The 17,874-nt window shown below is 53.0% G+C and overlaps 1 protein-coding gene across 2 annotated transcripts; it reads right to left on the bottom strand.

Annotated features, from left to right (window-relative positions):
* Positions 1-3,616: 3,616 nt before the first annotated feature.
* Dlk1 (delta like non-canonical Notch ligand 1) lies at positions 3,617-14,036 on the bottom strand. Of its 2 annotated transcripts, XM_052738970.1 has the most exons (7): positions 13,645-14,034; positions 13,214-13,353; positions 11,916-11,979; positions 11,353-11,483; positions 8,652-8,793; positions 6,860-7,139; positions 3,617-6,634 (listed from the first exon to the last, which is right to left on the bottom strand). In XM_052738970.1, exons 1-7 carry the CDS (start codon positions 13,803-13,805, stop codon positions 6,392-6,394), a joined length of 1,161 nt encoding a protein of 386 aa, XP_052594930.1. In that variant the 5' UTR covers positions 13,806-14,034; the 3' UTR covers positions 3,617-6,391. The 2 variants fall into 2 exon arrangements, with proteins under 2 accessions (XP_052594930.1, XP_052594929.1); XM_052738969.1 differs by having other exon boundaries at positions 3,617-7,139; positions 13,645-14,036.
* Between the last annotated feature and the right edge of the window lie 3,838 nt (positions 14,037-17,874).

Here is a 17,874-nt window from a genome sequence, read left to right as displayed (position 1 = left end):
GGTGGCAAGTGTCGCTAACTGCTGAGCTATTGTGTCTGCCCTCGTTTTTTGTTTTTGTGGTTGATTTTGAAACAGGGTCTCGTGTAACCCAGGCAGGTCTCAACTCACTGTGTGCCACGGGTGAACTCGAACTCTTGATTCTCCTGTAAACCCCAGTGCTGGGTTTACAGGCATACATCACCATGCCCAGTTTATGCAGTGCTGGGGGTGAAATCCAGGATTTTGTTCATGCTGGGCAAGCTCTCTATCAACCAAGCCATGTCCCCAACCCCTTCCTGGCTTATTTCTTCTGGGTGTTTTTTGAAGTTTTGAGGTTTGGGGAAGACAACCATAATCTCCTTGGTGATAGGCATGCCTCCCTGCTTTCTTTTCTTTTGGGGATTTATTAATTTTATTTTATGTCCAGAGATGCTGTGCCTGCATGCGTGTCTGTGAAGCACAGGGACTCTGACTGGCTTTTTCCTGTCGTGTTGGCTGGAAGTACTGGAAGCACAGCACCCCAGCAGGTTCACTGTGCTCTTCCACGGAAGGAGGCCGCACAAAGTGAAGACATCAAGTGAACCAAGCCGCAGAGCCACGTTCAAATCCAGTCCCATCGTGAAGGGTCCTACTCTAACCGACCCCAGCCTGGTATGTATGGATCAGGCAGGTCTTGCACTTTCCCCCATTCCCTCTGCCTTGCTAAAAAATCCATTAGGTTATATTCTAAAGCTAGCTCCCAAGATCTATTCGCTTATTTGGCCACTTCCTTCTCCTGAGGTTGACTACCAAGGTCCAGTTATCTTTTGTGTGTGGGGATGGGGGTTGGGGATTTAGCTCAGTTTGGTCCTCAGCTGGGGAAGGGGCAGGGAAGCCCCCCTTGGTTCACCTAATTAACATGCCCAATTAAAAATAACCCCTCGTCCTAACACAAGGTTTCCCCTTTCACCTTTATAAACTGCCATTTTCCTATGCGCCACGTCTGTCTCCTCTCTGTCCAGAGGGAGTCGTTTGTTGTTGTCGTTATTGTGCGCCCCCCCCCACAAATACCCCAGGTCCCCTCTCCCTTGTTCCCTCCCCCTTTCCCTCCTCCTCTGTCTCCTGTCTTGGTCTCTTATCCCCAGCCCTCTGTCCCTCTGGGGTAAACACATCTCCTTTGAGCTGAGAACTTGGTCTGGGGGGTCCTTTCACATCGCCCACTGTCTAGCCCTAGCCTTCACTCTGTAGGTCATCCTGACCAGATGCTGAATATTAATTAAAGACCGACTGTTGGTGGCATTAAGGGGCCGCGGATAAGCTTTGCTTGTTTCTGTCTCACTTGAGAGAGACCCTTTTTCCTCCTTGTCGTGAATTCCTGGGCTATGGTCCAGCCACTGCCTGTGTTTCCATTTGTGCCACGAACATAATGAAGCAACCTGCAGAGCCCACCACCCTGCATGGGCTGGGCAAGTACATTCCTCCTGCACAGCTCCTAGGCCTGGGCTTCTTCCTTCCTCTGAGCAGGAGGTGGGTGCTTCATTGAGCAGGGTCTTTGTTGGGGTGACAGTGAGACCTTCCTCAACACTGTAAGTCAGTAAAGAAATCAAGCACAGTACACATAGTGTGGCTTCACGGGTGTCCCGGGAGTGGAACTTGGCTCCTCATCCAAACTGTCCAGTGGGCAGCTCTGTGCTGGGGGCCTGGATTGGCTCCTGACCTCAGGGGCCTCTCCCCCAATTCTCACCATACTCTCACCTCACTCCCACTCTCCAATGTTCATCTCCCTGCCCAGGTCTGCTGAAGCTTTCCATAACTATAATAAACACCTGGGATAATTAAGTTACGAAGAGCCAAGGTTTATTTTGGCTCCCCATATTTGATGATGTAGTTGGCCCTATTGTTGGAACTTGTGGGGGTACATCCTGGAGGGAACATATTGCTAAGCAAAACCACCTCCTTCATAGGTAGAAAGCCACAGAGAGAGAAAGAGGAAGAGGCTGAGGCCCAAGAGGGCATGACCCCAATGACTTAAAGACCCCCACTTGACCCCACTTCTTAAAGCTCCACCCCCTCCCAGGGTCCAGCCTCTAGCACAAAGGCCTCTGGAGCCTAACTGGAGCCGTTGGGGAATTTTCCACTGCTGTCCCCACGCTGTGACGTGAGCTCAGGGTGAATCTCACAGCCATAGTCCCTCCTAACCCAAGCCTACCCCCTGCCTCTGGGCATCCCCCACCCTAAGGCCTCTAAGGCCCCTGGGCCTTTCATCTAACATTTGGTTAGACTTGCTTTTCTAACAAACACGCTTGGTCATGGAGCTCTAAAACCCCTCTCGGCTACATTTCATCGAGGGTCTGTGTCTTTCCTCGGAGGTGAAGAAGGCGGCTGTCACTCGTGTTAGCACTGGATGATTCCCTACTCCCCCAACTAGCCTCTGAGCCCGTGTTCCTCACCTGGAAATTTCTTATTCCTTCAGTGTTGGGTGTTGGAGTTCCTGGGTCAGGTTGACCTTGTTTGCTGGGGTCTTGCTCCACCCCACTGGTTATGTTGAAGAATTTGTGGGTTAATATCTTCATAGAAAATGTATTCCCGGTGTAGACGCTTCTGTGTTTCCTAACTCCACATAACCACCTTATTTTCCTATAGCTTTTAGCACAGTGTCCATGTCTAAGATCTTATGTCCCCTTCTAGTCCCTCCTGTGTACTCTGCCTCATTTGTGCTCAGGAGATGGGCCATGGTAGAAAAACAAGATAAGCATAGAGGGAAAATGGGCCTGGGCCTCTGAGGGGCAGAGGATGAGGTCAAAAAGAGGTGAAAGGAGTCAGGAGGGTGGGCAGTGCAGGGAGGTGATCCCCTAGAGACACCAGCTTCTGGGCCTGGGCAGCTGGGCAGGCAAGGGAAAGGTCATGGGAGCGGCCGGAGATGGGACATCAAACCAAGGGTCACTTCCTGGGCTAACAGGGACTAGACTGAGGCTCCCAAGGCTGCAGGAGTTAGGTGGTCCTACAGAGTGGGGCACAGGGAGGGGTACACTCACTGACTGGACACATGGCTAATGGTGCCCTGGGACTAGGGGAGAAACAGATACCACCAGGACATGCAGAGACTGAATTAGGAGTATGAAAGGAACCTACAGACCTGCCATGGTCCAAATTGTCCTTGCTGGGTGTCTCTCAACCTATATATTCTCTCTCACCTTAGGAACCACCCTCTAAGAACCATGGAAAGTCCAGGGAGGATTCCACAGAGCTCTGGGCCCAAACTTGGTGTGTGGAAAGAGCTAGCTGCTCATATGTGAATCTCTTGGTCCCCTCTCCCTGTCCCTGTTCCTCTCATGTCCCAGATCCATCCACACCTCCCATAGGCAGCCACACTTAGGGAGCTAGGTAGCCATAGACAAAGTCCCCCAAGCCCTGGGGCTGGTCTCAAGACCCCAGTGGTCAGAAAATGCCCGGATTTAAAGTTTCTCCTAGTGAAAGCAAGGCAAGTGAGGTGTGGAGGTCCAAGGGTCTACCCCTTAAGCTTGTGGCTCCAGGCCACACTAAAAGAGCCAAAGCTGGGCCAGAGCAGAGCTCTCAATAGCCCTGGCCTATGTTTAAGGCCATCCCTGGGAGGTGCTAGTGTAACTGGAAAATAATAAAGAAATAGCAAACACAAGTGTAGCCCTTATTCCTTTATTTACCAAGGAAACAGTTGTTTTTTTTTAATTTTGCATTGCGTCTGGACTTGCCTGCGAAAATTGGGGGAGGCTTGAGAGAGTGCCATGATGGACATGTCATTAGCATTGTGGTTACAAAATCATGTCCCAGACAGCTCTCCTTCAGCTACTCCACCCAGTGAGAAAACTGCACTGCCCAAACACATGAGATGTGTATGGGCAGCCAGAGATCTGTGTACATGAAGACCAAGGAGAGACTGCGAACGTTGTGTTCCTCTTCTGTGGAAGGTGGATGCCGTGGAATTTTGTCTGGGCGGCCTCATCGGTGCTGATTTCTTGATCTTTTGTCACGTGGGAAGGTGAGATGGTAGCACTCTGAGGGAGGCATCTGCTCAGGACTCTCCCACCACGGTGTTGTTGTTTTTCTTCCTGGCTTCTTGGGGACACCTATATCTCTGCTCCCCTCCCAGAATGTGCCCCTCAGCCCGCATATCCCACAGCTCCAAGAACACCGCCTTACACTCTGCAGGTGCTTGGAAACACTCCCTGACTGGATGAATGGTGGATGATGAATCTTTTGGATAGATAAGGGCCTGCTGGGAGAACAGCCGGGCCCCCTTTGTCATCGGAGACATGGCTGCTCTCCACAACATGGAGATCGAAAAGAAAAAGTGGAATGGAGAAATAATCTTTTTTTGTCCAATTGTAGAATTTCACATTGGAGAAATTGAGGAACAGAACTGTTAGCAGACTCTGTCAAGGTCTCCAGGCGAAAGAGGCCAGGGGGCTCACGAGACACCAGCCTGGCAATTGTTGATAATTGTTGTTACATTTTTTTTTTTTATCTTTTTTAAATTTTTATTTCTTAAAGTTAACTTAAAATGAGATGGGATGATGACTTGATGGAGGTGGTGGTGGTTGCCTCAGGGTGGGGGTGGTTGGAGGCAGGGGAGAGGACCTGGGAGGAGGGAGGAAGGGAAGCAGGAGTCAGGGATGGTGGGAGGTGGCAGGGATTTGGGGAGCTGGGACACACCCTCATCAGGATGAGGGAGTGGGAGGAACATGGGTTGATGATGATCCATGACCAATGGGTGGGAAGAGATTCTTTGAGTCAGGGCTGTGAACGAAATGACCCCAGGGTAGAGGTTGGAGGGGTGATAAGGTCGATAATGTGTGACAACGGTGGCGCACATGACCAATGAGTGATGACCATGAAGTTGTGAGTGTGTGCTGTGGTAATGATTTGAATGACAGTGGATAATGGTGACAATGACTTGCAAGCAAGTACTCAGAGCAGGGTGAACAAGGCTCACATTTAAAGCTAAGAGCATAGACTGCTATCCAGGTAACCTAAGAAGCAAAGGGTTCCTAGCTGGGACCCAAGGGCTGTGTAGCAACCAGACCCCAACCAGAGCTGAGAAGCTACACAGGTCTCTATCCCATTTCTTTCTACTTTTTTTGTTTTTTTTGTTTTTTTTTTTTTATTTTGCAAAAAAAGATAGATGCTCTTTAAAAAAAATTAAATTCAGAAGCTGGCTAGGTCTTTTGGGATCTGAGGGTCATAGACTCAGCAACACAAAGGTACATCCATGGCTGTGGACAGAGGCTATCCCACTTTCGCCACAGGACAAGCAAAACGCCCCACAAGCAGCAATTTCCACTAAAGCCTGTGAAAACCTTGGAGAGGGCTGTGTTGCTCACTCAGACTTTGCCAGGGGGCACTTGTGGTTCAAGGTACACTTACGTCTGAAAGCATATCATCTCTACTCTACAGGGGCAAGTGTGGGGTGGAGTCTGGGGGCATGGGGCTGGGGCAGGGCTGAGCTGGGGTGGGGAGTGGGTTGCTCAAGAGACAACTCCAAATGGCACATTTTGCCCTCAAGGGGCCAATTTTTCCCAAACTGGACAGGAGCCAGGAGGCTCCCCACTTTGAGAAACGCTGTTGGGATCGACTTCAATATCAAGTGTACAGCCAGGATAGGCCAAAACCTTTCGGATCCCAGGATGAGACCAAGTCTCCATCAGATCCTATTCTTGGAGTCAGGAAGTGTTTTGGTATATATCCCTCGTTCCTAATTCTGAATTTTGGGGCTAGAGAGGACCTTGGTGGTTTGGATATTCCACCCCTCCCTCAAGAGAGGGGTGGGGAGGTGGCCCAGGGTTGGGAATGGAGGTCTCGCCAAGGGACACAGCAGCCAACCTGGGGGCTCTCTTTGCCTGACACACAGCCACTACACACTGCAAAGTCACAAATCAATTGGAAAGATCTAAGGGTTGCGGTGTGAGACTGGATGTGAGTGCGAGTCGAAGTGGTGTGTGAGAATTAACGAACGAAAGAGTTTAGCCCTTTTCACAGTGAGTGGTCAAGCACAGCAATCGTGTGTGGTTGCACGAGGACCTGGTGGCTGAAAGCCCCCCAGGAGAGGGACCTCAGCACCAAGTCCTGGTTCTGTTACCATGTTTTTTTTTGGTCTTTTTGATTTTATATTTGATAGCTGATAGTTAAAGAGTTTAGAATAACATACTTATTTCTTTAGCTCATTTAGAGATGAAATTCTTATTATTATTATTCATTAGCATGCATTGAGAGGGAGGAACGGGGTTCTTAGAGAGCATGGCAGCACGTCACACAGCAATGCAAAGACAACACGTGTAAGCATAGCGTTCACTAGATTTCACACAAAACAGAGCAAGCTCTGCCACAAAGAGAAGCACAGACCGCACATAGCAAGCGCTGCGGAACCCCGATACTATGGAGGGACCTAGGGGGACGTTGCTTAGATCTCCTCGTCTCCAGCCTCCTTGTCGAAGGTGGTCATGTCGATCTTCTCGGGTAAGATGATGTTGACCGCCAGCTCCTCTCCGCTGTTGTACTGCAGCAGCAGGTTCTTCTTCTTGCGTAGCATGTGACTGTAGCGCAGGTTGGACACCCAGGTCTCGCACTTGTTGAGGAAGACGATGACCACGGTGCCCAGCACCACCAGGCTGGTGAGCACACCCAGGATAGTGAAGCAGATGGCCTGTCCCTCGGTGAGGAGAGGGGTACTCTTGTTGAGCTCTTTCATGGACACCTTCAGGATGTGGTGCTCGGGCTGCTGAACTGGCAGCTCGTGCACCCCGGGGGTTACGCGGTAGGTGAGCCCGTAGCTGCTAGGCAGGTGGGTGACCTGCACAGGGCTGGCCCCGCGCTTCTTCGCGCACGTGGGACCCATGAACGGGGGCTTGCACAGACACTCGTAGCTCACCTGGGTGTGCTGGAGGCAGGTGCCCCCGTTCTGGCACGGGCCACTGGCGCAGTTGCTCACCGGGCGGCTGCAGGTCTTGTCGACGAATCCAGCTGGGCAGCGGCAACGGAAGTCGCCCCCGATTTCGGTGCAGACGCCATCGTTCTCACATGGGTTAGGGGTGCAGCTGTTGTTAACGATCTCGCAGAAGTTGCCCGAGAAGCCAGGGGGGCACAGGCAGGAAGCATGAGAGGCCTGGCCCTCATCATCCACACAGGCCCCTCCGTTCTGGCAGGGAGAACTGCAACACAACAGACATGGTAAAGGGCCCTCGGGGGCTGGGCTAGGGCAGAGCAGGAGGGGCAGGGGGCAGAGGTGAGGCTCCCTTCTCTGGGCCTTCCTTTGGACCTGACAAAAGAGCAGGGCTCAGAACACATCAGGCTAAGATGGGTATAATGCCAGCGGGGGGCGGCCACCTGGGACTGGGACCCCTGGCTTGGAGGCTCATCAGCTGCCCAGAGGTGGGGTGCCCAAACACCTCACCCTGTCATGATGTCAACCTGGTCAACCAGGAACAGAACCGACCTCTCGTGCCCTCTCCCATCTCTTATTTCATCTCTCAGGCAAGAGCACAGATTGTTAGTTACTAGACAGAAGGGGAAACTGAGGCTGGGAGAGGGAGCATTAGTAACAGTCCAAGTTTAGGGTAAGATCCCTCAGATGAGGAGGGCATCCTGGGCTCTCCAACAGGAGGTCTGCTGTTAGGGCTCCAGTGTGTGCCCCCCACCCCACTACCACCCCTTATTATTTTTATTTCTAGTGGAGTGGGCCCAGCCAGCTATTGTGAAGGAAACCCTTGGGGGCTTTCAGTAAAAGAAATACGGTTTGTATCTACGCTGGCGGGAGTGGTGTCTATGGTGAACTGTTTAATAGTGGTCCATTCACCCAAGTGCAGCTTGCAAACTGAAGCTGTTTGCTCAGAGTGGAGCACACAGAGCATTTAATGTAAGTGCTTTTAAACGACCTGGCCCTTTGTCATCTGATAAATGCCAAAACTCTGGGGAAAGAAAAGTCACCCCCCACCCCCGACACACACACACAAGGAATAAACGTTGCAACTTCAGCCCTGGGGCTGCAAGTAGCTGGGCTCTGAAAACTTCCTAAGGGCCCCCGGGCTCTATTTTGACAGACTAGATCAAGTCTGTCAGAACAGAACAAGTTGAAAGGTCTTGTCCTGTGTTCTCCCCCTTTAGTAAACTGCAGTAGAGTTCAATGGTCACTACCTCCAATGTCCTTCCTGAATACAGATCTCTAGACCCCTATGTTCCTGACGGTTTGAAGCCTCTGCAGATTCCTGGATCTTGGACAGCAGCCCCAGAGCCTCTTCCCCACTATGCTAGCCGATACTAGTGCCCCCTCCCATCTCCTCCAATCTCCTCAGACATCCCAGTAAATCCAATTGCAATGACCTAAACTGCCTCCTACAATATGGTAAGTGGGTTTCACAGCCTGGTCCTGCTGAACTCTGATCTCTTATTATGTTGCCTTTAGAAAATTATACAGCTTGGCATCTCTGTCCCCATCTCAATCTGCTGTCATTCACTGGCATCAGGGCTTGGGAACATCAGGGGAATATGAAATTGCCTTCAGGATCATTTGAAAAAATTATGGAAATGACACAGTCCTCCATAAAAGTCCCCTACCCCGTCAGAGTGGAGGGTGGGGCACGGGTTGCCCAGAACACTTTTATCAGGCGACAGGTCCTATGGGGTTGGATTGAAAGGGTCTTCAAGGGTGAGGTGAGAATATTTACCCATTGATCACGCAGGGCCCATCCTTGTTCTGGCAGTCCTTTCCAGAGAAGCCAGGGGCGCAGGAGCATTCGTACTGGCCCTTCTCGAGGTCCACGCAGGTCCCATTGTTGGCACAGGGGGTTGAGGTGCAAGCCCGCATGTCTGGGAAACAGAAAAGCCTGTGCTTAGCTTTCCCTTTCAGAGTGACAAGAACCTAAGCGGGGTTTGTGGGAAGAGGGGTGCAGTGACTCCCCTCGAAGTCCTGAAGTGCTGAGGGTCAGGAAGCTTAACTCTAAGGTCACTAGTAAGAAAGCCAAGGCCATGGGTAACCAAGATAAGCAGCTGCACCCTTTTCCTGGCACCCTTGCAGTGCAGCACGATGACCTTCACTGCGGAAGCCTTTGTCCCTCCACAAAACAGGGAGGGAGCCAAGATTCCCCAAAGTCTATCTGTTCCTTTCTCACATTCAGCTTCTCCCATTTAGGGAAAGGGGTCTCTGCCACCTTCGGAGCTAGACTAACACTTGGTGGGGGAGGGCGGCGCGGGGGGGGGGGGGGCGGACACCAGCTTTTCACACTTTCCCATCAAAGATCCCCATCAGGAAAAAAGAAGTCTAATTTAGCCCCAGGGCTGCCACCCCACCCCGTGGTCCTTCTGTTCTCTGGTTCTGAACTAAGGGGGTCTAGGGGTAAAAGGGCTGCCTCTTTTGAAGGCAGCAAAATTAGAACTATTGAGCGCTTTCCCGTCGGCGGCTCAGGCTTCCATGAACACTGCTGTATTTCCGAGTGCTCTGACACCCCCTGTCTGGCTCACTTCATTATCCGGGCTCAGCAAGCCCGGGATGGGCTGAACAAAGGGGCTGGGGCAAGGGTTCTCTGACTGTGGAGACCCCAGCTGCCCAGCAGGGTCAGGAAGGGACCCTTATGGCTGCTCCAACCTGCTGCCCCAGAGCTCAGCTCCTTTCCACTCTGCCTCAGTTTCCCTCCGTATTCAAAGAAAAGCTCTCTGCAGCTGATCTCTCAGTGTTTTCTACAATGTGAGCTGTAGAAAACCAGGGCTGGCCAGAGACTGCAAGTGAAGGCAGTCCCAGGGAAGGGGGTCCCCATGCTAAGACCGCACGGGGACATTTTTCTCTCCTTTTTCAAAGAGACCTGAACCCTGATGGAGGGGAGACCAACGTCTGTGAAAAATTCTGTGCCCCATGTTGGCAGACTCTCTGCAGGAGCCCGTCGTGGTGCAAGGAAACCTAGAGAGGATTTATCTTCCTTGGGATAGTTCCAGCAAAATGTTAGTGTACTGAGCCTCTGAAGCTGGCTCTGGCTTCTCTGTCCCTGCTCTCCTACCACTTGGAATCTTGAATTTAAGATAAAGATCTAGTGACCACCCCTAGACTATACTGCTCAGCCCCCCTAAATACCAACTCTCCAGAGCCTCCAACCCCAAAGACGGGGTGAATCGCTGCTGTAAGGAGAGGGCAGAGTGGGGCTCTTTGTAAATAGCAGCTGTGGCCAGGCCGGCAGAAAGGGAGAGGGGCAGCAATTACCCAGGGGCTATTTCCCCCCTGGGACAACCCTCGACCCCAACCATTTCTACCCAGGCAGATAGCCTTTGTGAATTTGATGGAGAGGGGCTATGCATGCTGAGGGACCTGTGAGGGGGAATTCTGTCTGGAAAGCTATTCCGGATTCTGATAGCTAGAAGGGTGGGAGCTAGGCTAAAAGCCTAACCCTAGTCAGTGGTTTTTCTAGCATCCCCAAACAACTCAGAGCAGTGGCTGCTGCTGCTGCTGCTGCTGCTGCTGCTGCTGCTGCTGCTGCTGCAAGGGGCTGCAGAGCTGTGGCCAGAGCATGAGTCAGCTGCAGCAAAAACCTTCCCCCACCCACCGTGCCACCACTTGAGGAGAGGGAGACCATAGACAATTTGGGGTACGGAGGCCCCTTTGCTTCTCTGATCCTTGGTTTCCCTTTTGTCACTGGCAATGTTGAAGAGATAGGTCCTAGGGCATCTAGCTGTCTGCCTACCTACTGGGATATCATCTCCCAGGGGGGCACACACCCTTTATTCCCCAGGACTTCAGTTTGCCTGGACTTTGGGGACAGGTTTAGCAAATGCAAAGGGTCCTACAACAATGCAGCTGTCAGTTTACAAAGATCATATAAATTAATGAAATCAGCAGATAGCATCAGTGTGCACTTTAACCCTTCCTCAGCCGCTCCCCACCACCAACCTCCTGCCGCACCTGACTGCCCTCCCCCACCCTGTCCTTCCTTGTGGTTTACATTCAGCCCCCACCATCACCACTCAGCATCAGCCACCCCTCCCTATTTGTTTACTGGCTCCCCTTTCTTGATGTTTGAGCCCCGAGAATTACCCCTCCCACAGCACACACAGAAGACACCCCCCCCCCCCATCTCCCAGCTCCAGGTACCTGCGCAAGTAGCCCCAATCCGTGGTCCAGCCACCCTGGGCATGATGTGTTTTATTTTGTGACTCTTTATTCAACAGGCAGTTTCCCAGCACGCCCACCCCCAAGTCTTGGAACCCCCAGAGGAGCTGAGGTGAACAAAATACAGTCTCTACGTTGAGGCCCAGCAGGAAACGTATATACACTATAGATGACATACTACAAATAGAGAGCCTTAGGGTTCTGGATTGTAGCTCCAGACAGGGAGAGGGGTGGGCAGGGAAAAGGGGTGATGGTGGGCTAAGGTCAGTGCTCACCTATGTTGCAGAATTTCCCTTCCCAGCCATCCTTGCAGAAGCACTGCCATGGTTCGTCACAGAGTCCATTGACGCAGCCAGGGGAGGTTACGCACTTGTCACACAGGGGGCCCTCCCAGCCCATCTCGCACCTGTGTGAACAAAGAGGAGAGAGAGGGGCACATGAGGAGAGTGGGGGTCCAAAGAGGGCTCAGGCTGTTTTTCTGCTGGCTGGAGAACCCTTGGTAGTCTTTGTACAGTGCCAGGCCAGTGGGTCCCTGGAGCAAACAGCAGCCACCTGAATGGAAAACTCAGAGAAGGGGCTCAAGGGCAGAAACACAGGGTCTTCCAGATCCCCACAAGAACCACATTTGATGCAGTGACCCCCAATGGTCTCATCCTGCAAGACATTTCCCTGCCCCCCCTTCTCCTGCCCCCTCCTTCTCTCTCCCCCGCCCCCACCAGTTTTCTGCAGGAACAGGAAAGCTGTGACGCAGTTTTGTGGCAAAGCACCCCCTCCTTTTAGCCTGGCTCTAAAACCCCCTAGGACCCCACCATGGTCCCCAAGAAGCTTACTCCATTACCTGCAAACATTGTCATCCTCGCAGAATCCATGTTTGGGGTCGCAGGCTGGGTCGCATTCAGCCCCTGAGGAAGAAAAAGAAGGTACGCAATTCACCCCACAAGGCCCACAAGGCCTAGAGGACACTACCTAGTCCGTTTTCTCTCAAGTGGCCCACTGCCCCTCAGTAGGGGGGATTCAAAGACCCTCTTGGATCCTTCCAGCTTGGCACACAGTAGGCACTTCTTGTCTGTGGGTGGATGGTGCCTCAACCTACCCAGGAAAACAATCCTGCGTGTTCCTAGCCATGTGATAAGCACAGCATACCCCTGATTCTCCAAGTGCAAAGCAGACACCTTTCTTCCAAAAGAAAAAAGGAACCCCCAGACCACTAAAAGTAGGAAGGGGGACATTGAAGAGGTAGCCTTTGACCCCTGGGCATTCAGTCAAGCCTTCGCTTTTGCAAAGTGAGCTAAAGGGGAGATGTTGAGGTCTCCAAGAAAGCTAAGGCAAGTCCACCTTAGCGACCAGATTTTCCCCCAAGATTAACCCCAGTTACACCAGGCCAAATCCTTTCTCTCCCACTTCCCCTACCCCACCCTGGTCACATTAAAAGAACTGCGCAACAGCTCTGCAAGGCCTCACAGATTCCGACACTAATAGACACCTACTGTATGCATCTACTTAACCGACTCTCGGGTTTTCCAGATAGACCCCCGCCCCCCACACAAACCACTGGCGGAGTGGAGGCTGGGGTCGCTGCGGGAGGGGGGCAACTCTCTCGCTGCCAGAGACAGATGGCCGCTGCAGACAGGAGTGTCGCAGCCCCTCACCTAGAGAAACGCGCCACGCAGGAGGGGCTCCGGCTTTGCTCCTGTTGGAAATTGGGGGCTACGACTGCAAAGTCATCCCCTCAAAGCCCCCAGACCTGTTCCTAAGCACATACGCAGGGACAGACACCCCCAAAGTTGCACCCAGAGCCATTTTTTTCTTAAATACCTCCCAGGGAAGCCTCCTTTTTCCATACCTCCTCAATCCGCGCAACGACACCCCTCTGAACGCCACTTCTGCTGGGCAAAAAGGGTCTGGGGCCCTCCACCTCCCGCAAACCCCAGGACCCCGGGACTGGGCTAGGCACACAAGAGTGGCGCAGGGAGGGTGAGGTGGGCGCAATGCGGGGCTTAGGGTTAGGCGGGACGGGCGGGACTTGGGGCACACGGGACAGGGAGAGTGGGGTGGTCGGCGGGGGGGGGGGGTGGTCGGCGGGGCATCGCAGGCTTCCCCAGAGGGGGCGCGAGCCAAGCCGCCAGGGGGGCTCACCATAGGTGCTGTGGCCGAAAGCCAGCAGGAGCAAGAGGACGGGCAGGAGGGCTCCGGTCGCGGTCATCTCGGGGCGGCCTGGGTCGTGGTCCGGGGAGCGGCGGCGGTGCAGAGGGGGCTCCGGGGGCTGCACTGGGCTTCTGGTTGCGGACGATGAAGTGGGCACCGGCGTCCAGAGGAGGGAAAGCCAGGGTTGCACCGGGGCGCACACTGGTAAGTGCGGGTCGCCGAGGAGCTGCTGCTGCGGCCCGCGCGCCGCCTTTTCGTACTGTTGTCCCCCCCCCGCGGCCCCCGCCCACGCCCACGCCTCGCGCGCACGGGGCAGGCGCCGGCCAGTCCCGGTGACCCACCCCCTGGCGGGGCCGCCCCCCAGTGCCGAGGCGTCCGGAAGCTGCTTGCGCACGCGGGCGCACTCTTGGCTAGACGGGTACCTGCGCACGATGGGCACGCGGTCCGCACACAGGACAGCACGCGGCGGAGGCGGCGGCGGTGGCGCTCGCACAGGCCCGCTTAGCGCAAGTCTCAGGAACCATGCCGGGCGGGCGGGCGAAAGCCCTAGCACGCACTCAGAATACAAAACGCTCACAGACATAGTTACTTAGGGCTTGGGTCCCGCGCACACATGGCGCGCGGGTCAAAAGCCCAGAAGGACCCAAACGCACACCACGAAGATGTGGAAGATGCACATGATCACAGATGCACACACAAAAACGACCACAAAAAGCCGAAGCCCCCCGACCAGTCTTGCCATTGTGGAGTATGGGGAAGGTGCAGATGCACTTGCCCCACGGAGTCCCAACCCAACCACACCTTTCAATACAAGCACACCTTAATACCCCTCCTTGGGGCAGAGGTCACAGACCAGGGCAGCAGGAACTGTCCGATCTGCTTCAAGCAGAGGAAGCGCCAGCTATGAAAGACTGAGCGTCTCCTGCCTATGCTGCCCCTCCACGCAGCCCGCCTGTAAACACAGGAGACCACTGGTAAACACCGACGACATCCTGCGTCACCCTCTCCCCCTCCCCTCTTTCAGGTACTGCAGCCATAGCCTGGGCCTTATTGTGCTGAAACATAAAATCACTGACTCTTCCCACCATGTACAGCTACACACCTGATAGGAACACCTATGCCCAGTCCCCTAAACTGTCTCAGGTTCATGGAGTCACCCAACACACAAATGACCCCAAAGCACACACAATCGAATTCATCTTTGTCCACAGTGATACATGTTGACAGTCTCATCAATATGTTCACAGTCAAATGCAGGCAACCACATTTTGTAGCTTTCATCAAGGGAAAACTAAGAGGAGGGAAGTTGGGGGGGATACTGATTCTGCCAGAGTCTCTGGGGGTTCACTAGGCAACCCCCTTACCTGCCATGCTCCCAGCAAGGGTTTAGAGCCTTTCACTCATCTGGAAAGCCGCCTTATCTCCTATACTGAGGCTCAAAAGGAGAAGGAGGTAGCTGAATGGACTGAATCATTTAAGGGGCCAGGGAGATGGCTCAGTGGGTAAAGGTGCTTGCAGCCAAACGAGTTCGATCCTTGACTCCTGAAGTTGTTCTTTGGCCCCCACAGGCACCCCCTTAAATAAAATGTAAATAGGGTCATTGACATAGCTCAGTTGGTAAAGGTGCTTGCTACCAAGTCTGACAGGCAGAATTTGACCTCTAGACCCTACATGGTTACATGATGAGAGACTAAGCACTGTTCTCTGACCTATACATGCCTCTCATGGCTTGCACTCACCCTTTCTCTGTTATCTCTGTCTCTCTGCCTCTCTCTCCACACACACACCACACACACACACACACACACACACACACACACACACACACACACGCGCACATGCACACACACGCACTAAATAATAAATAAATAGAACTAAAAATAAAATGTAAAATCTAAAAATAAATAAATGTTAAAAATCACAAATAAAATACAATATAAATAAATGTTTTTTGAAATGTGGAAGTTGGATAGATGACTCAGCAACTAAGAGCACTTACTGCTCTTCCAGAAGACCCAGGTTCAGTTCCCAGCACCTGTATGACAGTTCACAACTGGTTGTAAACCCAGTTTCAAGAGCACCAGATACACATGCGGTATTCACACAAATAAGCAGGCAAAATGCTTATACACATAAAAAAAAATCTTTCAATAAGATAAAATGGGAAGAGATGTTAGGATTTGGGGTGGTCATTCAGATAGACTTAATTTGCGTATATTAATTTACATCTAGCTCTCAGGTGAGCTGCTGTTTCCCTAGTCATCGCTTCCTTTTCCCCACAGTTAGGAGGACTTGGGGTTAGCCAAGGAACTTTAGCTCTTTGAATCTGTGGGGGGGGGGCGGGGGGGGGGGACGGGAGGTTGTACTTCAGCCTGATGGGGAGCATCTAAGCTTGCCCAAGCAGGTTTGGAGACTTTTGCTATCTCGGGGGACTGAGAGCCAGACAGTGAGAACTCCTAGGAAAGAAAGCTGGGAGTGGGCACGTGGTTGGACCAGAGGCTGAAAGAACACTTCCCAGTTTCTTGCGGGGGGCGGGGGGGGGGGGGAGGATACGTTCCTTTCTTGTATTCTCTGCAGGAGTCTCGCATGACTATGGCCTGGGGGAAATAGCTTCTGTGGCAGGCTGGAGGGCATAGTTAGGGTACCCCTGAATTGGTGTGGACCCACTGACTTCCACAGACTCGGACTCTTCTTGTCTTCAGCAAAATAAACAGAGACCAGCATAGCCAGTATTTTTGTTTTGGCGGTGGGGGGTGTTGTTGTTATTGTTTGAATTTTTTTATTTGTATGTTTTTTTTACCCAAAGCCCCTGGTTAAAGTGAGAGTGGCTGGCAGGTGCCACTGCCCCCTCCTTTGAGATCACCAAGGTCTCCTTGGCCCCCCTTCATCTCTTCCTTCCTTCCAAATCCCCTGACCTCAGGCTCCAAAATTATCCCATGTTGTGCAGTGCAGCAGGCAGACTGGAGGGGCCAAGTGCTCAGCCAGAACTAAGGAGACTAGAGGATCTTGGGACTGGGCCACTGGGATAAAGGGTAGATTCCTGCACTCCTGCTCAAGGCAGCAGAAAAAAGTGGGCTACACAGAGCACAAAGAGCCCCAGAAGCAGTGAAGTGAGCCCCTCACATAGACTCCGTTTCCCTCTCCTAAGCCCTTCTATATCCTGCCCTCCCTGGGTTTGGAAAGAGAAGCAAGTCGCAGGGGCTGTGCCTAAATGTCACAGGCTTAAACTAAAGGGCACTCCTGTTACTGATGAGCATATGCTTCCTAACCTTAGATCCACGCCATGCCAGTACTCTCCTTCTCTGAGCCATGTTTCCATGTCTATAAGCAGAGACCACACACCTGTCACTGAAGAAACCCTCAGGGTTTTGCAGGCAGGAAAGCCCAGTGCCAGGGTTTTGTAGGCAGGAAAGCCCACCGGCAGCTGGGGCTTGACTTCAGCCCCAGATAGCCGGAGGGATCTCAGAGGAGAGCAGACAGCGTCCTCTTCTGGAGCCCCTGCAGGGTGGCTTTGGGGTGGGGGAGTTTCCTCTTTCAAGACTCACAAGCCCAGGAGTTTTATGAGGGTTTGCTCTGGTCTCAATAAAGCATTTGTTAATGCTGCTGGCTGAAGATGCCTGTGTAATGAGCAGATGCCGAGAACGAATGAGTAGCACAGGGGCACTGGGGCGGGGTGGCGGGGGGGGGGGGGGACTGTCACAGGCTCAGAGACTGTACTGAAAGCATGAAAATGCCAATCCAGTCCCTTGGGGAGAAGTCGGCACAGTCTGCCTTTTGCTGAGCAGATCTTGGGGGCTGGGAGTCACGCCCCACTCCTCTATCTAAGCATCCCTCCCCTGCCCCTCCTCTTCCCAGGCGTCTGCATGCAGACCCCTGGACTCACAGTGGTGAGGCCAGCAGCCCCCTACTGCTAAAGCATTACAAGCAGTCACCATAGTAGGGTGTAGCAGGGGTGGGGGGCGGGCTATGCAGGAAGCAGAGACTGGATCGGCTCTCTATGGGGCGGGGGGGGGGGGGGTCACAGAAGAATCTAGGCTGCCTCAGAACTAGGCTGCTTATCTCTGGCTAAGCCAAGGACTCTAACTCCCAGGCTCTGGTAGGCATGAGAAGAAGGCAAAGGGATTCTGTCCTGCAAAAGAGATGCCCTGGCTGGGGGTCAAAGTTTTCTGAAAGAATCCAAGAAATGCTGTCTCTGGCCCATTCCCAGTACCCCACTCCCCTCTTCCACCCCACCCCCCGCTCCCCCGCCAGCCCCTCTCACTGCTTCCAGCCCTCAGCAGACCACTTGGCCCTTGATTAAATACAGAATCGCTGGTCAGGGAAGCTCAATGGGGTGGAGCTGATGGGCCTCTCAGACAAACCAGTCCTGGTCTGCACAAGAGGGTTAGGCCAGCTGGTGGGGGGAGGGGGCTTAACCCCAGGTTGACATCTTGCTCCACACCCCCATTGAGAATCTCTCAACCTTGAAGCTTTGTTTCTGCCCAGACTGGGCTGTAGGTTTAGGAGGTGATAGATTCTCTGTCGATCAGTCTATAGATAAGTAAACTGAGGTCTGGTGAGGTTCTTGAGGGGGGGCAGTCAGTGGGAGTGTTCTGTGCTAGCCCTACAGCTGAAATTCTCCATCCTCCATCTACTCAAGGATATTGTCTGCC

Source organism: Peromyscus californicus, unplaced genomic scaffold (genome assembly GCF_007827085.1).
Source record: "Peromyscus californicus insignis strain IS unplaced genomic scaffold, ASM782708v3 Scaffold_15__1_contigs__length_86483966, whole genome shotgun sequence".
Classification (NCBI taxonomy): domain Eukaryota; kingdom Metazoa; phylum Chordata; class Mammalia; order Rodentia; family Cricetidae; genus Peromyscus; species Peromyscus californicus.
The sequence above is the reverse complement of the archived record's forward strand: the minus strand, read 5'-3'. Positions and strand labels throughout refer to the sequence as shown.

Excerpts from the sequence above, each read along its gene's own strand:
- Dlk1 (XM_052738969.1), bottom strand. The coding sequence starts at position 13,805 with ATGTCTGTGAGCGTTTTGTATTCTGAGTGCGTGCTAGGGCTTTCGCCC. Across the intron at positions 8,794-11,352 it reads AGGGAAATTCTGCAACATAG|ACATGCGGGCTTGCACCTCA; the intron begins GTGAGCACTGAC and ends TCTGTTTCCCAG. Across the intron at positions 7,140-8,651 it reads GGGCCCTGCGTGATCAATGG|TTCTCCCTGCCAGAACGGAG; the intron begins GTAAATATTCTC and ends GTTGTGTTGCAG.